The following is a 22,929-nucleotide window of genomic DNA, read 5'->3' as shown; positions in this document are numbered from 1 at the left end:
TGTGTGGAAACAGTCAATAATTTAATTCCTTGCCTCTTTGTGACCTTTGACCTCTAAGAAAGCACAGGTGGGGTGGAATGCTCCAGTACCACAGGCATAGACATGACTCCGGTTGTAGCTGTGTAAAACTCGAATGAAATTAGCACATTCGGTCTGAGGTAGAGAGAGAAAGAGAGAGAATGTGAGCATGTGAAGTGGTCTTAAAAGCTATTTGGATATTTATAACACATTTAGTGTATCTATGTCATTGCATTAGATAGCAAAATATCTAACAAAGTGGTCTTTATCATGAAATATATCATCATCATACTTCATAAGTGTTTCACAAAAAGAAGTTTTTGTGTTTGTCTTGCAAGATTTCAGATGACAAAATAATCAATATTCTGTTTATAAATACCTTGGTTGAGGGGACTGACTTAATACATTCACTAAAAATCACTTTGGGATGAAGTGATATAACATACACTATTGTTTAAAGGTTGGTAAGAAAACATTTCTTATTATCAATGTTGAAAACAGTTGTGCAGCTTTATTTCTGTGGAAATCATGATACATGCAATGAAATGCAGTGGAGGTCTGAAGCAAATAGTTTACAGTTCTCTTTTACAAGACAGGTTTGAGTTAGAGAGGACAGGCTGTGTATTGAAATGTTCATTCAACAGACATATATGCTGACTGATACTTACAAGAGGGTTTTTGCCAGCCAGTATACACATATCCACCCTGTCTCTTGGAGCTGGCCAGCTCAGCTGGAAGTGAGAAACATACACACAAAAAGCAAGTCAATTCAGGTAAAAAATACAAGCAACACTTACCTTGTAATTTATACAGTCAGCATAATTGTTTACAATTGTCTCTCATGGAATTGTTTCAGAAAGGTAATTCAACCATGAAGTGTAAACTGTACAAAAACTTTGATTTAGACTGAGATTAAGCTGGGACTCAAAGTAGGATTTTAAACAGAGTTTAATCCATTGTGTATTTAACAGATGAAAAGCTGTACACAAATAATACTGTACAAACATGAGTTCTGGGTTAAGCTCACGAGAGGGAGGATGACGAACAGATAAAGAGTGATGAAGGGGCTGCTGGCCCTGTCTCTGCATACATGTTATAAAAAGCTTAAGCGCTTAGCACACACATGCCTGACCTTTGACCTTGACCTACCAGAGCCGTCTCTACATGTAATAAGCAATCCATGATTACACATGCTCGTGAGACGACTTTACATGATGGTGCTTTGAAGATTGGTGTGCCTACCTCAAACTGAAAATGGGCTCAATACGGATACTCCACTATACAAATGAGAACAAGTGCATGAACAGACAAACACATGACATAAACACACACACACACACTCGCATGCAAAGGTCAGCACATCAGAAAGACCTATTTTTTGCAGTTGGAGCTCTGCCTCCACCTCTGCATACTTTTAAGATAATAAAATATTATTCAATTATATATATTGCCCAAACCTTTACTTCAAATATACACTTAATAAATGATATATACATGACACAATGCACTCTAAGGGTCATTGACAAAACACTGACAAAAAAAAACATTTTGGGTAATGAAACATTTATTTTATAAAATATATGTTGGATAATTTAAATATTTATATTTAAAATATATAATAAAAATATCCAAAAAATATCTGAGAAAAAGTAACTAAAACTTATGAAAAATTTATTTGTGTAAATATATTTCAAAACCTATATTAGAATTACATTTTAAGCCATTTTTGGTATATTTTGAAATGCATCTAAAAATACATATTTTTGCCATGGGTGCCTACTTATGTGAAAAAGACAAAAAATGTTTTGGTAAGGTCAGCTCAGGAGCTCTGTGGGGTGATGCTGTGGGAATATCTAGATGTGACAGTGAAATAACTATGAGAACTTTTCAAAGTGAAAGTACAAAGTGAACTAAAGGATCTTCTGAGGCAGAGACACACAGAGACACATAAACACACTACTACCATGAATGTATTCATAAGCTAAACATATCCAGAGACTCTCACACCATGCTATCAGGCATTTTTGTGAGATTAGAAAGGTATAAACAGTTTTGATTTGTACTTAGTTTAAACCAGATTATGTTGTCCAAGTACAGGAGTATTACCAGTCGACAGTTCTATAACAAAGTCAACAGTTTTATAACAAAAAAATGAGAAATTATTTTGTTCTCACAATAAAACATGCACCTGTTTGACAAAAGACAGACAAATACATAAAAACATAAAATTTATCAAATTAATCTGACTTGGGGATAGGCTCTTGGACCAGAAAAGCGACCACCTACGAACAAAACTCTGGCAATAAATAGCACTGCACTGATCATAGCGGCAACGTTTGCACTGGCAAGCACCATTTTTAGGATCTAGTTTACACACAATGTTTCACTCAAAACTTGTATTTGATATAGTTCTATTGACTAAATGAGAAAAGAGGGTTTAATAGAATTACAAGAACAAGAAGAGAAACCTGATTAAAAATAAATAAATAAAAAACACAGTTCTAAACCGTTTGGCGAAACAATATGGTCAATCAAGAAACAATATCTATTATAATTCCCACATCTGTTGAAAACTGTTTTTTTTTTTTTTCCAAATGAATGAAATCTGTCAACCAGTCTGAGAGTGAGTGAATGTTCTTCTAAATTATTTACATACACACATAGTGTAAAGTCTTTACGTTCCTTTTCATGGAGACCTGATTCTGCATGTCTGCAGGTGTGAGCCTTTTAAGGTGTGTGTATTTACCTTTTTGGGGTGTTTATTTATGTCGTCTGGGTCCAGTAGGTAGATGTGGTCTTTGACTCCCAGCAGTAGTCGGCTTCTCTCTTCATCCAATAGGACTGTCTGAAACCGCTGCCCCTCGCTGGAACCCACAAACGGCACCACGCTTCGAGAATGGATCAGCTCTGAAGAAGTCAAATGAGGGTGAATACACACATATAAACACATAGTATGCACTATATGCACAAACATACTAAGTAACCTGTGTATCAGAATAGAGACTTGTGCAAGAGCTTTATGTGTGAAGGAGTATGTGCACAAGTGTGCATTTGTCTAAGCATTGCATTGTAGAAATAAATCGAAAATGTTATCATATTACCGCTATTGCCCTCTCTTCCGAATCTTTCACACTTTTAATATAATGAGAGGCATCATTACTTCTATATTCCGTATTATCTACAGTAACCATAACCTCGGGGCTATCTGTCATATATGTGTTCAGATTCCATCCTGATAAGATTTCATCCTCTCTTTAACATCAGCCCATCTACTAAACCTCCCTCCTCCAGCCCTTACTTCACCTGCCGAACATGAACCAAAAGCATCTGAGCTGTTTGAGAATCCAGCTGGATCTAATCGCTCCATCTATCAATTCTCACACATCAACACAGCGGCAGATTAGCGCGATGGTTCATTTGCTGTAGGTTTCATATTTCACTTCTTCTGCTCTCTGAGGGAGCAATGCCACATTATGTTATTCTTGCTGAAGAGTACCGGTTAACAGCTTAGACAGCTGAGTTCAGATTGGCGTTTGCACACAATGAGCGTAAGCCAAAAGTTGTCATGATAGCACAAATAAGCTTAAAAGTTCCAGGGTATCAACACCAACATAAGAGAGATGGAAAATCTGTAAAGGTGACGTTGTTAAGCCTTGTTCATACTCTCTTTGGTACGTACAAGCTGAACTCTCTAGATACATAATTCTTAGGATATTTTTGAAACACGTAATGGCATTTGACTAAAGCATGCAGTCTTAGTAGACTTGGACAGAGTCCTAACATTTCTCCACCCTATGTTCTGCTCTCCTTGCACACAAACATAACCATCTGCCAGTAGCCTCAAAGCAAGAAAATCTGGCAGTGTGCACTTAAACACCATGGAAAGCAGGTCTGTAGATTTGTTTATGTTTTCTGATCCTCTTTTTATTCTGTTTTGAATCCTGAATTTCACATATACACACCATTTCACATTCATTCTTTCCATCTCTCAGTTTTCAGCGACCTCCCTGCATGTCTGCCATGTACATATATCGTTTAAACAGCCATGTGAGGGGTGGGTCATGGGGTGTCAGGGTTATGAGTCTAGAGCGTCAAAAAGCTGAATAAGACTTAACTATAACCTAGGACTTAACTATTTATTCTCTGGGGTGCAGGGTCGAGGATGGGTCATTTCTGATCAATATTTATAAGGCAAAAAATCCTCTCCAAAATAAAACCCCATTCATGCTAATGCCTGACTAGCTGACGCTAATCTATTCTCCAAACAGTTTAAGGTCAGAGACCTGCTGAAAGATCCCGGCTTAGCAATGAAGTCTACAGAGATGTATCTCGAGTTCTGAAGCTTTATCTGGACCCCTCAGGGAATCAACTCTCAAATCCCCTAAGAGCAGTAGTCTGTAAATTACAGCTAGACAATGTTTTTTGAGGATATTTAAAATGTGCATTTGACAAATCAATTACAAAGATTAAATGTTCTTTCCTAAGTAATATCAGAGACAATATAATGAGAAAATGGATCTTTTGCCTTTAAAGGGATAAAGTTCAAACCTACAGTATATGATTTTTTCTTCTATATGAAAGGAGACATTAAGCAGAATGTTTGAGCTGCTTGTTTCCATTCAACAAAAGGGGATGGGAACCAAGGTTTGTAAAGATCCAAAAAAGCGAAGGCAAACAAAATAAAATAAAAAAAGTAGTAAAAGTAGTCCAGACAACTCAAATGTGCATATTTAAGTCATTATTCACCAAATATTTGTCTTACAGCTGTGGTCGCCATTCACTTTCATTGTATGAACAAGGGAATCTTAGACATTCCGGTATACATAACTCCTTTTGTGTTCCACAGAACAAAGAATGTCATGCAGATTTAATTTGCCCTGGAACATGCAAGCATGTTAGCTAAAATAAAAAATACAAATAAATACAAATAAATAAATAGTTTATTTTAGCAGAAGATACAAAATTTACATACCCTTGTTACTCTTTGTGATTTGAAATATTTTGAAACACCAGCTTGGCAAACAGTTTTGGAAATTTCAGACTAATCCCATTCAAGTACAAAGAAGCTATACTTCCATCTCTAGATGGGCCATTGCCAAAATGGCCAAAGAGCGAACGGACTCTAACAAGAACTTCCATAAGTCCAATTTTATAAGCTTGTAGTGTAATGCTACACTTCTGCGGTTTGCTGATCGTAGTGGCTTAACAATTATTCTTATAAGAAATGCAGACTCCCTGTGGAAACATAAAGAAAGTATTATCCATTCAGTTCAATCTTTACATTGTGAGCTATTTCAGCCCTACAGGTAGATCATTTATCTTCAGGCAATGGCAAAGCATAAAGGTTGATGAGTGGAATACAAACCTATGAAGTAATGCACAATTTAAGAGTATGACAAATTAAGGTACCCCCCAGCTATTCGCCAAAAACAGAGCACTAATGTCACAGAGCACGACTTCCTTTAAGATTTCTGAGACGGTAAAGGATTACACTCTTAGGTGTAATCAATATCCTGCCTGTGGTTTGGGAAGAGAGCCAAACTAGTGGAAAATAGTGTAACTCTGTGTTCAGTACATTAGGAAGACGCATGACCATATGTATGACCTGCTTGTTTTACATCTGTTTAGAGAGCCACAGCCAACTGGGAGCCATATAGTTATAAATTCATTGTAAACTATACTGTGAGTTCTTAAATTGCTGTTTTCCTATTGCAAAACAAGGCTTTGTGTTTGCATGTTTCACGTTCATGACTCTGTCATGCATGTCTATACCCTCATGCATGTACACTTTGTCAAACACACGGAAATATACCACTCATAAAACAATCTATTACCCTCACTCAAGACCCCTGTGCGAGGGAGACTGTCTTTAATAGAAATATTTACACAACCTGAAGATAATATTTTGATGCGTTTCACTGGACATTGTCAGCTAGGAGTGATGTTAGCAACAGAAAGAATATTGTTTATTTGACTCCAGAACATTATGAGATGTACTATATCTAACGCAGATCAGATGTTCCCCTTTTAGCCTTCCTTTAAGAGAAAAACAAGAGGAACTTACTGTGGCCTTGAGGTGTGCACGCAGCCCTGCATACTTCTGGATAATGACACACTCTGTTTTAAAGGAGTGCAGTGATACAGAAATGGTGCCGATATTTTTGTGAGAGCATCTGCTCAGATGATGGATTGTGAAAGACTGTACTTCTGCACCCTCTCCAACAGGACCAAACATGGAGCGGAACAGCAAGTTTTATAATCAAACTGACCCGCTCAGGGTAGCTTGTAAAAAAGCCCAGCAGGAAACAATATATTATACATAAATGTATAGGATATTAAAGACAGGATATTAAAGGCTCTGTATTTTTGTCTTGTTTTCCTATCCGTTATATATCCGTTATATATAGACAGTGTGTGTATATATACATATACATATACATATACATATTAGGGCTGGGCAAGTTAACGCATTATTATCGCGTTAACACATGAATTGATTTTGAATTGATTTTAACACATGAATTGATTAACGGCGACAATTATTTTATCACGCAGAAAGAAAGAAAGAAAGAAAGAAAGAAAGAATGTCTGCCATGTACATATATCGTTTAAACAGCCATGTGAGGGGTGGGTCATGGGGTGTCAGGGTTATGAGTCTAGAGCGTCAAAAAGCTGAATAAGACTTAACTATAACCTAGGACTTAACTATTTATTCTCTGGGGTGCAGGGTCGAGGATGGGTCATTTCTGATCAATATTTATAAGGCAAAAAATCCTCTCCAAAATAAAACCCCATTCATGCTAATGCCTGACTAGCTGACGCTAATCTATTCTCCAAACAGTTTAAGGTCAGAGACCTGCTGAAAGATCCCGGCTTAGCAATGAAGTCTACAGAGATGTATCTCGAGTTCTGAAGCTTTATCTGGACCCCTCAGGGAATCAACTCTCAAATCCCCTAAGAGCAGTAGTCTGTAAATTACAGCTAGACAATGTTTTTTGAGGATATTTAAAATGTGCATTTGACAAATCAATTACAAAGATTAAATGTTCTTTCCTAAGTAATATCAGAGACAATATAATGAGAAAATGGATCTTTTGCCTTTAAAGGGATAAAGTTCAAACCTACAGTATATGATTTTTTCTTCTATATGAAAGGAGACATTAAGCAGAATGTTTGAGCTGCTTGTTTCCATTCAACAAAAGGGGATGGGAACCAAGGTTTGTAAAGATCCAAAAAAGCGAAGGCAAACAAAATAAAATAAAAAAAGTAGTAAAAGTAGTCCAGACAACTCAAATGTGCATATTTAAGTCATTATTCACCAAATATTTGTCTTACAGCTGTGGTCGCCATTCACTTTCATTGTATGAACAAGGGAATCTTAGACATTCCGGTATACATAACTCCTTTTGTGTTCCACAGAACAAAGAATGTCATGCAGATTTAATTTGCCCTGGAACATGCAAGCATGTTAGCTAAAATAAAAAATACAAATAAATACAAATAAATAAATAGTTTATTTTAGCAGAAGATACAAAATTTACATACCCTTGTTACTCTTTGTGATTTGAAATATTTTGAAACACCAGCTTGGCAAACAGTTTTGGAAATTTCAGACTAATCCCATTCAAGTACAAAGAAGCTATACTTCCATCTCTAGATGGGCCATTGCCAAAATGGCCAAAGAGCGAACGGACTCTAACAAGAACTTCCATAAGTCCAATTTTATAAGCTTGTAGTGTAATGCTACACTTCTGCGGTTTGCTGATCGTAGTGGCTTAACAATTATTCTTATAAGAAATGCAGACTCCCTGTGGAAACATAAAGAAAGTATTATCCATTCAGTTCAATCTTTACATTGTGAGCTATTTCAGCCCTACAGGTAGATCATTTATCTTCAGGCAATGGCAAAGCATAAAGGTTGATGAGTGGAATACAAACCTATGAAGTAATGCACAATTTAAGAGTATGACAAATTAAGGTACCCCCCAGCTATTCGCCAAAAACAGAGCACTAATGTCACAGAGCACGACTTCCTTTAAGATTTCTGAGACGGTAAAGGATTACACTCTTAGGTGTAATCAATATCCTGCCTGTGGTTTGGGAAGAGAGCCAAACTAGTGGAAAATAGTGTAACTCTGTGTTCAGTACATTAGGAAGACGCATGACCATATGTATGACCTGCTTGTTTTACATCTGTTTAGAGAGCCACAGCCAACTGGGAGCCATATAGTTATAAATTCATTGTAAACTATACTGTGAGTTCTTAAATTGCTGTTTTCCTATTGCAAAACAAGGCTTTGTGTTTGCATGTTTCACGTTCATGACTCTGTCATGCATGTCTATACCCTCATGCATGTACACTTTGTCAAACACACGGAAATATACCACTCATAAAACAATCTATTACCCTCACTCAAGACCCCTGTGCGAGGGAGACTGTCTTTAATAGAAATATTTACACAACCTGAAGATAATATTTTGATGCGTTTCACTGGACATTGTCAGCTAGGAGTGATGTTAGCAACAGAAAGAATATTGTTTATTTGACTCCAGAACATTATGAGATGTACTATATCTAACGCAGATCAGATGTTCCCCTTTTAGCCTTCCTTTAAGAGAAAAACAAGAGGAACTTACTGTGGCCTTGAGGTGTGCACGCAGCCCTGCATACTTCTGGATAATGACACACTCTGTTTTAAAGGAGTGCAGTGATACAGAAATGGTGCCGATATTTTTGTGAGAGCATCTGCTCAGATGATGGATTGTGAAAGACTGTACTTCTGCACCCTCTCCAACAGGACCAAACATGGAGCGGAACAGCAAGTTTTATAATCAAACTGACCCGCTCAGGGTAGCTTGTAAAAAAGCCCAGCAGGAAACAATATATTATACATAAATGTATAGGATATTAAAGACAGGATATTAAAGGCTCTGTATTTTTGTCTTGTTTTCCTATCCGTTATATATCCGTTATATATAGACAGTGTGTGTATATATACATATACATATACATATACATATTAGGGCTGGGCAAGTTAACGCATTATTATCGCGTTAACACATGAATTGATTTTGAATTGATTTTAACACATGAATTGATTAACGGCGACAATTATTTTATCACGCAGAAAGAAAGAAAGAAAGAAAGAAAGAAAGAAAGAAAGAAAGGGTTAGACAAAATATGGATTACAATTTTTTTTTTTTTTGCAGTGTAACATTAATGTTTATTTGCACTTTAATATATATATAAAATATATAAAAATAAAGATTTATTATCTGTCTATAAAAAAAATACAGTTCAAAATTCAAATTTCAAATGTAGACACTTCAAGAAAATCTCTCTTCAAGAGCTCCGTCATTGCATGCACAAATCATAATTTCTAGCACAAGTCAGACAGCTGTCTGTTCTCTCCTCTCATTCACGTCATTCTCGCCAGCTCAGCTATGGCAAACTGACGCACAGCATGAAGGATTTTTATGCTAAAGAAACTGAAAATAAACAGACAGCCCCTGCACAGTCACTCATATTTTTATTGGCGTGAGTTTCCTAATACGGATGAAGGTCTGTTTCAGTACTGCTGGCATGCTGTGGGTCAGTCTTTAAGGAGCTATAACTTTTATTTCCCTCAGTGACATAAAACAAACACTGCATTCAAGTAACTCCTCAAATCGAAGCAGGGACTGAACACAGAAGAGAATGAAAAAGAGAGAAAGAAAAGAAACAAGCACAGAAAATAACTTTTATCTCTTCTTGTTGGTTAGAAAAAACATTAATGTCTAAAGGATTCTTTTATCACTTGTCAGCACTATCAAAAACACGTTCTAGAACAACATGGTATCTAATCAAAGCTGCTACTGATGTTGTAAAGCCCAGTGCAGATTTATCATGCGTCTACAACTGTGGACAAAGCATGCATGACTTTTAACAATCCATGTGTCAATGCACTTAAATGAGTAAGGACATGTTGTTTCTTTTACGCCTCACTCACTTTATAGCATCATGCGTTTATCTTGCCCAGAAATCCCACCCATAATACACACAGCATAAGTATGTATGTATGTGTGTGTGTTTGAGAGTGTGGCACTGCTATGGTGTTGTCAGCGTAACTCCAGTGATAAGCTAAAATGTGCTGTGCTCGTGGGATCGCTGTTGAGATCAGAGAGTTAACGCCTTATTGACTTATCAAACCTTTGAAGCCGCAGCTGCAGTCGAGCGATCAAACACAACCACAGGTAGAGGGAGGGAGCGCACTCACAGCATGAAACAGTGGTTAGCAAATACCACAAGAGATGCAGACAGTTACAGTGAGGTACTGGGTAAAATCCCAGACCTTAGTCGTCAAGTCCTTATTTAACCTCTCATTAACAGAACGTCTGATGCAGCAAAATATACTGCACTATGCTCATAAACAAACAAATGCAGGTGTACATGCAATGCATACAACTAGATTTTTACATGTGAGAGGTAGGGGTTGGTGATTATATTATGATATGAGTAATTTTAAAGTTACTTTATCTTGAAATAAATTTATGTTATAAAAATGTAAGATACCATTGAAATGTTACAATTCTTGACACCAATTTTAATATCACAGCAAAAACGTATAGTAGTCTAACTGACATAAGCAAAAAGTTCCCAAAAAGTTCTTATTAAAGACAATTAAACAGGAAGTAATAAAATAAGAAAAAGAAAATAATTTTGTGCAATAGAACAAATAAATATAATAGAACAAAGACAAATGAAATACAGTACTTGACATTTTTTTATTGGTCAGAAGAAATGCTACAGAAGTTGAATTTATGTAAAATAAAAGTGCATAGTCTTCACTATATGATTTAAATATACACTGATTCTTATTAAAGCTACTAAAGTTATCCAGTCAAGAGAAGTGAGTAAACTTCTCTTTGTCTTTTAGGCTACACTTTATTTTAAGGTGTCCTTGTTACAGTGTAATTATACATTTAAGGAATGAGTAATATTAATTAACTACATGTACTAACTATATGGTTAGGGTTAGGATTAGGGTTTGGCTTAGGGTTACTTGCATGTAATTATGAATAATTTATTGTTATTATAATAGTAATTACATGTAACGTGTAACAAGGACACCGTAAAATAAAGTGTTACCATCTTTTGTTGTTTGATTAACATTAATGACACCAATAGCAGCAGGAATATTAGGATGCTGTCACTTTAAAAGCTAATGTGCAGACCTTATTTTATGAAACATATCCAACTGTTTACATTCACTTAGACATAACCTACTGTGTTTACATGAATAATCACCACAGTCATTTTGACATATTTTTGTGTTTATTTGATCAATTAAGTGCAATAAGGTGCAAAAAGCCATATCGAGTTCTCTTTTACAACTTATTGCACTTGAATGGTTTAAAATAACTTCAGCATTTAAACTGGCAAAGATTACGCTCTCAAATTTTTCCTAGTGGTTGTATGTTGTTGCCAAGGCATTGCAAAATGTTTCCTGTGGTGTTTTGAGTGGCTGCTAGGTCGTTGCTAAATGGTTTGTCTGAGCACCATTAGTTAGCATCTGAAATTCATAAAATGAAATAAGACAATGTATATGTGTATTGAAGGAATATCTACAGTGTAAGGACCAAATAAATAAATAAAGCAAAGATAATATTTTTCTAAAGATAATGTTTTTTCTTTGAGAAATTATTTGGTCTATAGCGATTAAAATTAGCTTCATATAAAAACAATATATGTCTACAGAATATATAATTTAGATAGCGAAGTGTGTATGTTCCAATAAATACAATATACAAAATGTGCATACAGCTACTGTGATATGCAGCACATCCCTTATGTAACGCCCCTGTGGACTGTTTGTTGTGGTTTCTTCCCTTTGTGTTGGTTTAGCCTGTCTAATCATTAGTTAATCACCGTCATTGTGCTCACCTGTCTGCCTCTAATTATTCACCCCATATTAGTTCCTGTCTGTCAGAGCATTGGTGTCGGTTATTGTTAATGTTACCCCGAGTGTGTGTCTCACCTACCTGAACCTGCCTTGTTGTGTCTACAATAAATGTCATTATTGGAATCCTTGTCGTCCTCGTCGTCCTGCCTGCCTCCACACACCCGGATCCGTGACAGAATAACCGACCATAAAACAACAACATAGAGATCGCTGCTCCTTTCCTCACCATATCCCGCCGGGATCTCCCCTTCTACGTCTAATTATTCACCCCATATTAGTTCCTGTCTGTCTGAGCATTGGTGTCGGTTATTGTTAATGTTACCCCGAGTGTGTGTCTCACCTACCTGAACCTGCCTTGTTGTGTCTACAATAAATGTCATTATTGGAATCCTTGTCGTCCTCGTCGTCCTGCCTGCCTCCACACACCCGGATCCGTGACACCTTATGTACACTCAATCAGTCACATGCGCAGTCTAAATATTGACCTCATACAAGTGAGTTGTAAACCTCTCATCACACTCCATGTACTTCAAAATGTATCCTTTAAAAATGACAAATGATCCAGCAGATGTTTAAAATAAATACATGGAAATTCAGCAAAACACTAAAGATTTAATAGATCATTTTAGAAAGAAATCATCTACATAGAGCAATGTAAACGCTTTTTGGAATAAACAGAATGTTAAATAAAGTTTAAAAGTCACATAAGGACAAATTTTACCTTTGTAGCCAAGTTTAACTCTTGGCACACTCTCCTTCATAGAGTTCACCTCCGGCAGAGAGAAGAAGAGCATCACCAATGTAGACCACCAGACACTGGAGAACCACCCCATCTGGAGATGTTGATGTCTGCTCTTCTGTCTTTGTTTGTCTGGTTCCTCGGCAGTCTTCATGATGAGAGAGGAGAGTTCTGCTGCTGCGGACCTGTGATGGAGTGGACAGTTAGATGGGGTCATCTAAGGGAGTGGCTGAGCATCTCCGTGGGAGGTGTGTGAGTGTGTGTGAGGTCTTGTTAAATCCCAAGCAAAAGTTCAGCTGCTTTACTGTGGTCTCTTTCAGGCATGTCTATGCATTTTAGCAGCTCTGCATCAGCTGCTGCTCTATTCAAGTCCTTTCTTTTGTCCACCAACACACATACTTTCTCCCCGTTTCTAAATCTGTTTGTCTCTAAACAAAAGGTCAGCTTGATGAGGGCAGCCACTTTCAGCCTTCTTTCAAATGCCTTTCTTATATTTTCTCACACCATCTTTCATCTGCTCTGTCTCCGTCTCCCTTTCTCACTTCTTCAACAAACAGTATTCGGCTGGGGCGACAATCATGTCTGAATCTTTGCTTCATTAGTCAACAGAGTGCCATGAAATTGTGGGAGAGAGTGAGAAAACTGTAGTCGTCTGTCTTCATTAGGAGATTTCCTTCAGCAGGGAATCATTTAGAACAAGGATTCACACACTTCAGATCAGGGGCTCTCAAAAGTCCTATTCTTTTGAATGAAGGAACGAGTGAAAGAGTGAATGAAAAGGGGGCATGGAGGGACTTATACTATGTTTTCCAACAACCAGCTAGTGAATTTACGTAGATTATTAGCAGTGTTGCTTTAAAGGAAATGAATTAGGAGACTTCTCAGCGAGGGTTTGAGCGTGCTGTGCTTTGGCATGCTGACAGTAAAATCCTCCCTGAGAAGTTTCTTCTCAAATTCATCTTTTAAAGCACTGCTTTTTCCAAAGCAACAAATTTTGGAACAAATTCACCATCTTTGACAATAAATTTCAAGAGAATTACTGTCAGACTTCCAATCACCTACTGAGTAATGTTGCCATTATTATGCTTTACAGCTATATATTATGAGGACTATGACAGTTCTGTACAATAAATGGTTATACACTCTAAAAAACACTGGGTTATTTAATTAGACCCAGTTTGGGTTGATAATCATTTATAAGCAGAAACTAGGGATGTTCATTTCGGTTATTTTTCCTAACCGACAACCGATGCTCGTTAACCGATTGTTAACCGTTAACAATTAGAATTTAATTAAATTAGAAAGGATAAGTGTCTGTGACCCGTTAAAAAATACTAACATTTGTTTCCCGAGGATTAATTTTACATGCGCAAAAAGCAGCAAACAACAGAACATGAGGATTCACATGGTCTTCATATCACATCAGGCACCTGCAGTGCTTCTGCGAACAGAGAAAAACATAATAAAGCTAGGCTATATAACGAATAAATAGGCCTATACGAGAAACATATTTTTATTTAGATAATAAATTAAGAAAATGAAAGAAAAACTGTGCAACAAGTAGCCTAGTATGCGTTTCGGTTCATTTTTGTGCTGCGCAAAAGGAAACAGACGGCAGAAAGCGGCATCCTATTTTTCTTTAGGCTTATTTTGCAAAAGCACAAAGATTTGTTTTTTATTGTGAATGTACACAAATAAAGGCAAACCTTTTACAATTCCGATTATCTTTAGGACTAAAAGGAGTAGTTGCTTCCACTGTTAGAAGGAAAAAATTCAAGTGATTGCGCCAGCGCTGCAAGAACTTTCAAATGTATCTAGTATGATAAAACAGTGCTGCTTTTTTTCCCCAAATACGCACGACCGGAAGGAGCGGAAGCGGTCGACTGTGGCATAATAAAAGCTCCGCTGCTTTCGAGCCGTGTGTCGCGCTCGTTCAGCGGCCTTGTTTCGCTTTGACGGCTTGCATCGGCTGTGGGGAAGAAGACAACAACTCCCATGATTCCACACTAAGTCACGGCGTCATCAAACTACGCCTTTATCTATTTGTTTATTTTGAATATGCGCCCTCTAGCGGCAAAAATTACATTTTGTGCCTTTAAGCATTGCTACCTTGACAATGCAGCCTGTTCATTATCATAATAAAATACAGTCAGTCAAACATATGGGGAAAAAAACCATGTAGTAAAAAAAAATATGTAGTAAAAAATATGTAGTAAAATCTGTGCCGTTAAGTGTTATCACAGTACCGCCGTGATGTTATGCAAAACATTTTGTTTTACGTGGATATTGGAACGCGAGTGAAGTAGGCCTACATAATAAATAATAATTTGGCATTCAAATACATTGTGAATACTGAAACATTTGATTTTGTGTGGAATGAGAGACCCAACGTTGGTTTCAGTTTTGTTTTAGCCTAAATGAATTCGTTTTGGCTTGTCGTTTATATTGCTATAGCTTCTTATATTTGTAATTCTTGTTCTTTTCTAAATACTGTTAATTGAAAGGATTTGTTGTGGAGTGAGGAAACTAAAATAGCCTAGCTATGTTTACAGTGTTTATTATAATGTTTGTAAACATTTCGCGTCGGCATTAGGCCTATTTCTGAATGAAATAAAAAAATGTGACTTAAGTTATACGCGACTTATGTTTTTTCCCCCCTACAAAAAAATTTTTTTTTATACACGTAGGGTATTTTAACCATGCAGCAAACCTTTTTAAATATTTTGATAAATTACTGAAAAAATTTATAATTAAATTACTTTTTAAACCGTTTAACTGATTGTATTAATCTGTCAAAATTATTACGGTCGGTTAACCGGTGAAACAGTTAAAATTAACATCCCTAGCAGAAACCAAATTATGCAAGGTTGGAAATGGTTCTAGCATTTATTACAGGCTTTCTGTGTGTTTCTTGATGGCACTCAAAGCTTAATGTTTTGGCCACAGAAAGACTATTGTGGTTGGTGAAAAAGAACAAAATGAGCCAACTAACTGGTTAAATTTAGACTTAAACCCAAGGTTTTCAATATTTATTCAGCAATGTTCACTGAAAGTTTAAAATAAAGCAACTTCAATTAACTGTATAAGTTGTAACTTGATTTGTCATTCATTTCTTCACTTTTTCTCACTCACACACATTATACGATTGCTTGTATTTTTTTCCAGTTTCCTGTGTTGTTACTGTAATTATTCTGCATGTGTTATGTGACTTTTATTTCCAAGTATTCCAACCCATTTTGGGTTATTTTTAACCAGGCAGTATAGTCATTTTTAAACAATAGTTGAGTTAAAACAACAACCCAGAATGTTGGGACAAAACAACCCAGCACCAGGTTCATCCCTTTTTGACCCAGCAAAAATGACACAAACTGGGTTGTTTCTAACCAAGAATTTGTTTTAGATTGCAGCATCTTTATTTTTTTGAACATCAATCCCCTTATTTGAATTTAATGCAAATAGTGTTCATATATTTCAAAGACCTAATGCAACCCAAACACATCTAGTTTTTAGACATCTGATAAAGATATACATTGTCACTAAGGAATGTTCCTCTAATACTGCACATTTATCAACAGCAGACAGACATATCTCTAACTCTAACATAAAGATAAGTCAGATTTGTCTGTTTAGTTAAAGAACAAGGCGGCATCACAGATAGCTTTGATTATGATGGATCATACTGCATTCATGACATGTGGAGCAGATTTAAAGGGGCTGAGGGAGCGATCTCAGAGAGCAAGTGTCACAAAGATATCAGCATGGGGGCTCTTGGGTAATGCCTGAGTCTTGTAAGATCATATATCAAACAATTGAACTTCTTTCCAAAGTTTTTAAATGTTTTCTTCCTCCTCCACAAAGACACATTTTTCCCTCTTCTTTGACATCACAGCTATTGTCTCTTGCATACATCTCCTGGACGGATTCCTACACCTACCACAGACATAGTCCACTAAATGATTTTACTGTTCAGCTTTACAAAAGGTCAGTCCAAGTTCATTATTATAAGCTCGGGTTACATATTTGTGTTATTCTTGGCAGGGGTCAATGTAAGGGTTACCCCTCGCTCTGTGTAAATAATGTTCATATCAACATAAGCATATGCAGACACCAAGGCCATGCTATGTTTTCATAATCATAACGAAAATGTGTCTTCGTAGCATTACAAATAATTCGTATCATGTTCAAGGTGGTGGTTGGACTAACACTGGTTTTTAGAGAATATAATAATATCCTATCATTTGACCCCATATTTTTCTGGCTTCAATATTTTATATAGCCCAGTTACATTATATTACATTTACCTCCCATGGATCTTAGAATTTCAGCTCCCACGGCTGCAAGCTGTACAGCTACTGTTTTGTTCATTAAAACAGAACAATTCAAAAGCTAAAAAAATATTGTTATAAGTAACGGAAATATGGTTTTGTTGCTGCCAGAGATGATAAAAAAGGTCTGATTGAACTGAAATGCAGCTAAATTAGTTTGGCAGCATTCATTTATTATTTCACATGACTCTAATTGTACTCTAATGACTGAAGTTGAATTATTCAAAATAACGCAAAGGTTATTTATACTAAGTGTAAAAAAGACACAGACTGTTTACACTGAGTGTAAGTCGTAGATACTGTTTGCACCAAGTATAAATAGCAACAAACAGCATTTCTTTACACTACTGTTAAGTGCAAATAGTTTGCAAATTATCAGAAACAGTACTAGTAGTAACAGATGTGACCATGTGATCTCAACATGGCATACGTCCCACAAAGACATTTATTCTAGAAAACTGACTCGAGTTGGGCATCTATACTGTATCTCACATGAGAATAATTTTAATGATATTTCATGAAATTGATGTTCATTTTTTCATGTGTAAAACCTGAAAACTCCTCAGAGCACCTTTAAATTTACATTGTGATAATGTGCTGCGTGGTCTGTAACGTAAACATTAAAATTGCTGTGAAAATTTCTAAGAAAATTAATGCTTGGGATAAATCAGTTAAAAGTAAAACTATGTTAAGTATTTTTAGTGAATAAATAAACATAATGACATGCATTTACTCACACAGAATGAAATAAAAAGTTGTTCGTTTACAAAAAACACCATTTATTCCAGTCATAACTCCACTAAAATCTGTGTATACGTGATTCTGTGACCCGGTAATGTGTATACAACCCATCTCATACCTATAACGAAAACATTTGTAAAATCTTATTTCCCTCATTTGTTGTGAATACATTATATTTGCCTCAGGACATTACTGAATGACTGACAGCTATGCAGAGAAAGGAAAAGCAGACCTTTACTTGAACTCGTTGAATAGTTTTCATATGACAGTTTGGACAGTCCTTTGGCCTCAACTTATACGCCCAATCACACGGCACAAAAGCAGACACATATTGACGATGTCATAACGATGCAATCTCAAATTTAATTTCTAATCCTCAACAACTGTTTCCTACAGTCTATAAGTCTGACTTAAGGCAGTTTTTTTATATATTGTATATCCACAGCCGCTCATGAAGGTTATCATCATCATTCATGGATTGTTGCACTCTGTTATGGTAACTGAAAAAGATATCAAGTATCGCCACATTGTTAGACAAAGGAAAGAGTACAGTAAAAAAGCTTTCAATTGTTCTGCAGACTTTTAAAAGGGTGAAACTCTGTATTTAGTCCTGTTTGTTTGAGCCAAGTCCATGTTTAATGATATGTTTTTAATCCCCCTTCTCATCTTTAAAGGAGGAAACGTTTTAGCTTTCATACCTGCACTTAGCTCAGAAAGAGCCAGGTGCATATCTAATGACAGAGAGCAGAAAGAGAGCGGTGAAGAAATTCCTCTCTGCCAACATTCCCAAACCTCATTATATGCCCGGAATACCTGACACTCTGTCTGTCTGTCTGTGAGTGACAGGTTTAGGGAATTATGGGTAATTCAATACATCCTGAGAGGAACCTCCATAGCCGTAATGGAGAGCAGACAAAGTGCTCGGCTAATGTCTCCTGTCGATTAGCTGTGTTTGGAGTGAACGGATTAAAAACTGTACTGTTACCCACACATAGGTGAAGAGGGGGCGGATGGTGTAAGGTTTAGGCCGTGTGAAGGAAGGATAAGGACGAGGTGTTTGACATTGTTCTGTGTTTTTATCAAGAGTGTTCAGGTGTGTAAGGCCGCTGACAGGAGCCCTTTGAGGGAGACAAGGCTGAACACAACATGTCAGTCAATCATTTGAAGATACAAACATTCACACACTTAAAACAGTATCAGTGAAAAACAGGAACTCGGGTAATACCAGTTAGGGATGTGGTGTGTCCAAAACATAACAGAATTGTTCCAAAACCTATGACCTATTTTATGAGGCCTTTTTTAGTGGCTCTGCTCAGGTAAGTTTGAAATTAGTTTGAGAGCACTATGTGTGCAAGAAGATGGATTGGTTTTTAGCTATGTGCATCGTCAAAGTAACTTCTGCTATATGGCTAACCTGCTTCGGAGCAGATATTATTCTGGGCAAGAGATTGCAAACCAAAACTAGACTAATCAGCTGTGAGCAAAGTATCATATATCTGATGCAATAAAGCCACTCATCCTGTATGTCTTGCTCCAAAATTAAATAAATTGCCTGGCTTTTGCTGCTAATTATTTATTATATTTATTTTATATGAATTATATAAAATAAATAATATCCTTAATTTATTACAAATAAGTAATAAATTATGATTATTTTACGTATAACAATTTGACAATTAATATTTAACTTTTAAATTAAATTACATACATATAAGTACAAACTTTAGAAAATATTATTATTATTATTAGCTCTTTATAAACCTATATAAATTAATTAAATTTGTTCTGTTTATTCACTTGCATTAATATAATTAGATATTTTTCAGCTGCTGCCTCAAAACTTTGTGGCAGTTGCTGTGTTTTTCTTGCCTTTTAATTTTGTCGCAATTCATAATATTTACATAATGATCGCTTACTCTTCATCAAACAAGTGAACACTAAACTTTCTCTGAAACTGAGCTTCTTCAACTAGCTTTGTGTAACAGGCCACTATTGAAGTGGCTCACTAAATGATACTTCAAATTGTGAGGTGTGCCATTCATTTTCTAAACAATCAGATGATTTTCATATGGTGGATGATTAAAAAAATAAATTTACACTGAAGAGCAACACACAGAGAAAACCTAAATAATATAGGTATGGGCCAACCACACCCTGGCAACCACCTAGCAATGCCGCAGCAACCATTGACGGCTACTTTTGCACAGCAAGCATCACTTTTTCTTCATAAAAATTAAAAAAAAAAAAAGTTTATTTTCTTTCCTGCACTATGGCACAGTCTTCTGCCTTCTAAATGAGTCAAGAAACCTGGGATTTAAAAGAATCAAGGTTGGTTTGTCTTACTGGCTCATATACTGCTGATGTAGTGAGGAGAGACAGTGAGGCGAGTCTGACAGAGAGAAAATGTACGAGAGAGAGACATAAGTCTAAGAAATCAGTCGCACTTCTGTGCTAGAGCCTTTTAACACCCAGGTGGCACTATGCTCCAAGGACGTACAGTAAACACACTTAGACACGGACTCACACACACACACACACACACACACACACACACACACAGCAACTAGAATCCATCACTCTGCCACTTACTGCCCTACTTTTTCAGCAGAGGAAATCCAGCTCCCCACCCTCTGTGGTATCATGTTTTCCTCTCCAAATATATGTCAGAGGTCCAGCTTTCTGAATTAAGCAAAGCAAAACATTATATTGAGAACATAGATATAACTATACTTTATGGCATGTGTGCCTATGCATGCAAATTAAATAAGAACAGCTACACTCATGTTTTACCATTAAAAAATTTAATATATTTTTCAATATAGATACATGAACTGCTAATATTTATTTTAATCGATATTTAATAAGAAACACACACATGCATATAGTCTGTAAAGTGTGTATACGACATCTGTGGCTTATGACTGAGACTTTCTCTTGGTCTCACCCCATAAAACTGCAGGGCGTGTGAGCGAGAGTTTCCATAAAGGCTGTGTGCATCACAGAGAGGTATTATCCGGCCCGTTAACACGGGGCAAGAGAAAGAGCCCCCTCTCATCTACTCAAGTACTACGTTCTGGCTTGCTTTCGTCCTCTTACTCTTCTGAAGAAGCACAGAGTCGAGAGTTAATGCCAATCCCGGCTCAGCTGTTGGCGTGGATGTGTGAGGAGGACCAGAGGCAGACTGAGAATCTCCCATCTTTCATTCCCTTGACAGACACCACAGACACGCTTTTACTCCCATCACACATTCCTCACCAGCAAATCTGGCCAGCCATTTGAAAATAAACCTTATCAGCTTTTATAACCTTATTAAGTTAATTTAAAGTCGCCCATGAAATCAAAATGGGAGTTTAATGGCTTTAATCCACATTTTGAGGCCTTCGATAAGATAGAAAGTTGATACAAATGAGCAGATATACAGAATGCACTTAAAACTTAGAGAAACTTATAAACAAAACTTACTGATGACCCACTGTGCCAAATGACACCCTAAGCCTTTGTGGTCCTCCTCCGAATTCACACTTTGGTGACGTAACGCCACACAGACTGTCAAGCAGTACTCTGTCCTGGGGCCTGCAGCAGTATGCACTTTTCTGAAACTTAAAATTACATCATACGCCCCTAACAAGTCCCATTCCTCTAATACCACCTGCCACTGACTAGAAATGGCAAAATCAAATCAATTCACAGCGCCTAATAAAACCTAAGGCAATTTCCTATTAAATAAAACTACAATGGACACAGGAGAGAAAATTGCTTCTCAAATAATTTGTATAATTTTTAACCATACACCAACATTAATCCGACACATAGGCCTAGCAATATATACTGTATATAATGCTATTTTATTCATATTTTAATTATGAATGATGAAAACTAATTCATTTAAATATATTTATTATTGTAGGCCTATATGTAAATAAAATAAATATGTTTATAATAAATAAAATAACAATGTAATTAAAAGGGGTTATCTATATAATTTATTTAATTGTTAATTAATTATAAAATTAAGCAATATATTACAATTAATTAATTAAATTAAAATATGTAAATAAAATAATTACGTTTATGTAAATTAAATATAATGTAAGTAATAAAATACAATAGCAAGCATCCATGATGAATGGATGTTTTTCCTAAAGATGCCGTTATACAATAGCTTCATGCACTTGTTAAAGTCAAACATTTGCTTTACTTGCCACTGCCAGTAAGACAATGTTTAATAAAGCGCAGCTGCGATTTAAATCTTCTGAAATGAAACATGTTTCCTATCACCTAAAAATGAGTGGAGAGGAGAAAATGGGAGAGCCACGCATGATTAACAGCCTCAAACAACAGCACTGCAAATATTTATCCTCATGAGAGCAGCAATTAATTTTACACTGTATCACCCAGACCAGACATGCCACTGTAGTGCTGCTGTATCTTTAATATGAATGTGATAACAATATAATAGTATATTACCTAACATGAATATCGAATGACTATCGCTTTCGACTATAGTCCGTCAAAATTAAAAGACACAAACTGTCATTTATCCTCAGTGATGCTCTTAAAACTTCATGAAAATATGTTTGAACTACTCAAGTTGGACATTTTAATAAAGTTGTAAACTTTTCAGCTCAATATCCTCCAATGAAATGCAATAAAATACTGAAACGTTAATAATAAACGGGTACCTGTGAGAGCTGGTGTCTGTCGTTATTTTCTGGGAGTCTGAGGTGCAGTTTGAGACTTCAAGATCCGTTATTATCCAAAGTCATGCTTGAAATGTCTTCAAGACGTGTCCACTGTTCCCAAACTAAGCTCTCTTCAACTTAATGAGGGGAGACACATAAAACGAAAACAAGTAAAAAGACTAAGGAACTGTTCTCTGAGTGTGACTGAACTCTGTGAATTTGGCTGAGGTATCCGCGTCTGTGGCGCTCGTGGCTGCTGGCTCGAGCTGAGCGCGCCAATTAGCGCCGCGTGCAGAGACTTGAGGGCGGGGAGCGCGAGAGAGCAGCGCACGCTTCAACATACTCATACTTTCCCGTGAGTTGGAGATACTGTCATTTCTGCTGACAATTTTAATCGATTAAACTATATTTCTTTTATGAAAAAAAAATCATTTGAAATAAAATGCTGACTGGAGAAGACATTTTTTCCCTACATGAAAATA

General features: G+C 36.4%; 1 protein-coding gene across 1 annotated transcript in view; it reads right to left on the bottom strand.

Annotated features, from left to right (window-relative positions):
• Window positions 1–22,688, bottom strand: part of LOC107665541 (semaphorin-3D-like) — a 46,807-nt gene extending 24,119 nt beyond the window's left edge. Inside the window, exons 1-5 of the mRNA XM_016456456.1 lie at window positions 22,448–22,688; window positions 12,682–12,884; window positions 2,765–2,925; window positions 687–749; window positions 34–153 (exon numbers count right to left, since the gene is read on the bottom strand). Of these exons, the coding sequence (XP_016311942.1) occupies window positions 34–153; window positions 687–749; window positions 2,765–2,925; window positions 12,682–12,853 (516 nt within the window). The 5' untranslated portion in view covers window positions 12,854–12,884; window positions 22,448–22,688. The remainder of the gene's footprint in view (window positions 1–33; window positions 154–686; window positions 750–2,764; window positions 2,926–12,681; window positions 12,885–22,447) is intronic.
• Window positions 22,689–22,929: the final 241 nt, after the last annotated feature.

Source organism: Sinocyclocheilus anshuiensis, unplaced genomic scaffold, assembly GCF_001515605.1.
Source record: "Sinocyclocheilus anshuiensis isolate Anshui unplaced genomic scaffold, SAMN03320099.WGS_v1.1 scaffold679, whole genome shotgun sequence".
NCBI lineage: Eukaryota > Metazoa > Chordata > Actinopteri > Cypriniformes > Cyprinidae > Sinocyclocheilus > Sinocyclocheilus anshuiensis.
Note: the sequence above shows the minus strand (reverse complement) of the source record. Positions and strands in the feature narration are given on the sequence as shown.